Source organism: Sceloporus occidentalis, unplaced genomic scaffold, assembly GCF_023333645.1.
Source record: "Sceloporus occidentalis isolate IW3139 unplaced genomic scaffold, rSceOcc1.0.p SCAF_29, whole genome shotgun sequence".
NCBI lineage: Eukaryota > Metazoa > Chordata > Lepidosauria > Squamata > Phrynosomatidae > Sceloporus > Sceloporus occidentalis.
The window spans coordinates 6,059,998-6,064,821 of NW_028317009.1; the positions used below are offsets into that span (position 1 = coordinate 6,059,998).

General features: G+C 41.5%; 1 protein-coding gene across 1 annotated transcript; it reads right to left on the bottom strand.

Annotated features, from left to right (window-relative positions):
• Window positions 1–2,386: 2,386 nt before the first annotated feature.
• Window positions 2,387–4,020, bottom strand: LOC149299220 (short-chain dehydrogenase/reductase family 42E member 1-like). Its single transcript, XM_089486284.1, has 2 exons — window positions 3,953–4,020; window positions 2,387–3,494 (listed from the first exon to the last, which is right to left on the bottom strand). The coding sequence occupies exons 1-2, from the start codon at window positions 4,018–4,020 to the stop codon at window positions 2,387–2,389; spliced, it is 1,176 nt and encodes a 391-aa protein (XP_089342410.1).
• Window positions 4,021–4,824: the final 804 nt, after the last annotated feature.

Sequence of the window (4,824 nt, forward strand, 5' to 3'; positions counted from 1 at the left end):
TTGCTCACCATCAAGTCCCTAGATATCTAGAGCTGGTTAGGGGTACACTCAGTAGTTAGGTTTGGAACATACACCTCAGTGGGGCCACACACACAGACTCGTGGACCCTTGGCCTCAGATAACTAGTAAAATTAGTGTTTCTGTGATCCCAAAGGGAGATCCCTGTGCTTATCACCTGTTGATAACAGGTTGTTGAACTTTGCTTTGAATGAGCTGCACGCAGTCCATCTCAGGGCTTACATATTAGCTCAGGTTCAAGACAGACCATAGAAGAATGTATGTGTAGACATTTGGCTAGTAAATGTTATTTCATATTATAAAGACTTGCTTTTGGTGACATTGGAGTTCCCTGTGTTAATTTGGAGGATTTAAATGACCTCTGCATGCACTATTTTATTTTGGGTGCATTAAACTTACCTGCTATATACCATCGTAACAAAACATTGCAATACCTACCAGTTCTAGTTAAATAGATGACTAACGTGTAATTGAATAATTTATTGCATCAAATTTTTAAGTGTATTCAGTACATATTCATTTTTTCTGCAGTAACGGATCTTGTGTTCATAGGGTCCTCTCCCTACACGGAGATGTGATTTTTGCGACTTTAAATAAAATGTCAGTGTTTTGGATTGTAAAGGATTTCTCCCAAAATCTTCAATAAATGTTTGCAGTGATTATGCACCGAATTAATCTGTGTTATTTCAGTAACACAAGACTTAGGAGACAATGCAAAAGGGGATAAAACAGAATATCTAAGGAAGCAGAGACGTTATGAGCATGAAATGTTTGGCTCAGTATATAAAATGGTTATTTGTATTACTTAACAAATCTTTGTGGTTTTTTTTTTAAATAAATAAACATTGGTACACGTTCTATAAAAGAGCACATATTAACACAACAGCCAGTTAATCATTAGCATTTAATCATCTATAGAGAGATACAACGAACAAAAGAAAACACAAGGAACGAAGGAGGTGCCCCAATGGTATCTCTGCCCTGTAATGGAAATGTAATAGCCGGACTAGCCATTATAAGGTTTAGTAGCCATTGTAGTTTACAGAAAATAAAAGTAGGATTAATGCCGCTGTGATTCTCATACAGAATGAACAGTCTTCTGCCAAGCTAAAAAGCTGACCTTTTAAAACCCAGCAATATTCACGGTTCAAACTTACGTTTCTCTGCTTTCGGCTCTGGGTTCTTCTTGCACATACAATCTAAGTACGTTAAATGAAATATTTGGAAAACAGTGGCCGCTGGAGATCATCTTATTTAAAGAATAAAAAGCAGTACCTGGGACATTTGAGATGCGTGCACAGCTTAGGAACGCTGAAAGAAATAAAATTGTGAACACTTCGCACGTAAGATCTATTTCAATCCCTCAAACAGATGTTTAAAATTCCAGAACTCAAGAACCTTAAACCTTTTCTGGATTTGTTTGAACAGGTTTTTCCGGCTTGTGTCATGTGCAGCCCTCAAGGCCACATCCCTTCCTAGTTTTAAATCTCTGATGTTTCCAGTTTATGCCCGAACTGGTAGAAATAAAGATCTAGCAGTCATAAGATTCAGTTCTTCTTAAGTTACCAATGACTGAGTCCAGATAGCAAGTCGGTTCAGAGGTACAGGGATGAATGGGATCAGAACATTACTTGCTAGGATCCAGAGGTGTAACTGGAGACCTCCATAACCCTTAACAATGAGGGGGGGCAACAGAGAAAATCAATGTGAACTAGTGTGTTGATTCCTTTGTAAAACTACTAGTAATCAACAGATCTGCGATATGATCCTCATACAAATTATTGAATAATGAGCTTGAAACTGACCAAGATCTGAAAATCTGGTAATGAGAACCTTAGAGAGCATCAATTTGAAGTATGAAACGCAAGCACCATATAAGAAGTTTTGGTCACAAATAGGCAGCACTTTTGTTGAGAGGTAGTTTATTGTGAAAGGCTAGAAAGACCATGAAGGGCAAAAGGTAAAAATACGAGAGCCTTTGTTTAAAAACACTATTTGTATAACAGTTTACATTACATTTGGAATTTTATGGAAGATAATTGGCTTTTTCTGTAATAAAAGGTCAAGGACCTCTCCATTTACAGTCCCGTAACCTACCGACACCCCCTCGAATGTTATGAAGCCCAAGATGCGAAAAAAGCCCCTGCTTTTAATTAGGTGAGGTAGTAACTAGATGCTGCCCTCCCTGCCGTAAAACAAATATCTATTTTACAAATTAGATCTAAACACAATTCGCAACGATTTGAGAACGTTCAGTTGTAAAATTGTAAACAAAAGGGTTTATGACTGATGTTTAACCGTTAAGGGTGAGTAATAATTTGGTGGGTATACCCTGAGCTTGGAAATCTCAGGGTATTGGTCGAGCCAATTAGACATTCATACCCACTACAGCTGGAACCCATGAAAGCACCGCCACAAAGAACAGGAAAACAAATAAAATATCCCAGATGTAGCTTCTCTGCTTGACCTTCCTGACCCGACGGCCATAACCATGAGATTTAAACCAGTCTGCGACTTCATGCATTGTGTATCCTTGCGGTTCATAGCCCAGGTCCCGCTTAGCCTTTTCTATGCTGAAGTAGTGAGTGACACCCGTTTTGTAGACCTCAGTGCGTGTCAGCAGAGGCTGGAAGTTATAGACGGGGCTAACAAGGAAGTGTATCCATTCCGTTACGAAGGCAAAAAAATATATAAGAAACAGAGGCAGGCGTCTTGTAGGGAACTCGTAGCCCAGATTTTCTACTAATGGGCGGAAAAACTCAAAATTGTTTACCGGCGGCCCATCTGAAATAAAGTAAGCTTGGCCTGCAGCAACCTCATTTTTCTCTGGCTTCATGCTTTCGGCAGCTAAAATGTGAGCTGAAACCAGATTGTCTACATGGACAAACTGTACGAGGGTGCTGGGGTCACCATGTACACACTTGAACAGCCCTTTCTCCAGGTAGCCAATTATCCTGGGAATATGCCTTTGTTCTCCTGGGCCGTAGATACCAGCGGGCCTAAGAGCGCACGTTTTTAACAAGCCCCGTCCGTTCTCCAGTTGAGAATTGTTTGCTTTCAGCACTTTCATCTCCGCCACAGACTTGGTTCGGGAGTAGTTGTCTGGATGAAGATGGAGAGGTAGGTACGGCAGAGACTCATCGCCGTTCTTGATGACTTGGCCGCCAAAAACCACATTGAAGGTACTTGTGTAAATCAGCCGCGGGATGCCTCTTTTTATGCACGCCTGAATCACATTCTCAGTGCCTTTCACGTTAATTTCCTCGATTTTACTTTTCTGGAGTTGTTCTCGTCCAGACATCCCGTAAGAGGCTGTATGGAAGATGCAACTCGCGCCCGTAAAAGCTTCTTCCACCTCAGAGTGGTCGCGGATATCTCCTTGTACAAAGCGGATCCCCTCGGGGATCTCCAAGGCGGGTTTGCGCACATCGAACAGAATGACATGGACTCCTCTCTTATTTAGTATGCACCCTAGCCTGGAAAAGAAGAACAATGTTGGATGAACGCAGGAGAAGCGTAGTATCATTCAGTGCTGTGTACAGAACATCCATTCTAACTTGGCAAACCCTCATCTTGTTAGGCGGGTTGGACGGCTCTGGTTCTCTAGCCAGTCTTCATCGGTTATCGATAGACCTGTACAACCTGTACGCGTCTTAATATTTTCAGGCTGCGTTTGCGCATGGAAGGAACATTAAACTTCAAACCATTACAGCCAAGTCCGGTCTACCTATTAAACATGCCGTGTCTGTATGGCACACGCAGGGTCTGCACCGAGCACCGGCTTTCTGTAATTATTTAATACATGCCATTTAGTTTTTCTGAGAGATCTATTTAAGATTAATTAGTCTGTTTATCCCCATGGATCATGGCAATTAAAATTATTAATTAGTTTTTCATCATCATGAAACGTTAGTGGTTCTGATGTGGCACGAACCTGTGTCCAAAGTAGCCTCCTCCTCCGGTAATTAGGACCGTTTCGGTGGGAGATTGTAAGATGCCCATACTTTTGTCAGATTAATAAAAAAAAAAGTTCAAACGTAACCTATAAAGAAAAATATAACGGGAAAGCGAATGAGAAACTGCTGGGCATCAACCACGAAAGGCTTTATTTTAATACTTAAGTTTAACGGAAATCCCAGGAATATCTGGGGTTGGAAAATTTTATTTTTTTGAATTTTCATGCAGAAATTCAAATATTTCTGCAAAATCTACTGGCTAAAAACAGCCGACTTGTGGATCAGAGTTATTTACAAACAATGACATAATTATTGCATAACAGGATTTGACAAAACACAAGGAAGAATGTTTTTAAACGAGCTGAAACAATGTAGCATTTATGACTGTGGATCATGCCACTGCCTGCTGTCCAATCACAAGCCTTAACTGGCCTTTGGCAGCCTTATGCCCATTCCCTCACTGTTTTAGCCTCTCTACTGCTTCTGCAGGGAGGCTGTGCCACCTATCTACCACCCACTTAGTAAAGTAAAACCCATCTAAGCCTCTGGTTTCAGATTACAGCCTCTTGTTCCAACATTCCTTCTCCTTCTTTTCTGTAACCGAATAGTAGACCGATTTAAATAACGTATAAATCCATACACAACCAGTCACTCTCCTATGTGAGGAGGTATGTATGCAGCCAGTATACGGAGCTTATATAAGCCACACGGCATACACTCACCCCAGTGTTACCTCTCAGGTGCTCAGGTCTCGTCTCCCTCCAGGCTTCTGCCTCACAAACGCTCCGCGGAAAGGGCTGCACCCAGCAAACCACGCTTCTAAAGCGAAGCGACCGTGCCGGCCCGCAAC

Excerpts from the sequence above, each read along its gene's own strand:
- LOC149299220 (XM_089486284.1), bottom strand. The coding sequence starts at position 4,020 with ATGGGCATCTTACAATCTCCCACCGAAACGGTCCTAATTACCGGAGGA. Across the intron at positions 3,495-3,952 it reads GGAGGCTACTTTGGACACAG|GCTAGGGTGCATACTAAATA; the intron begins GTTCGTGCCACA and ends CTTCTTTTCCAG.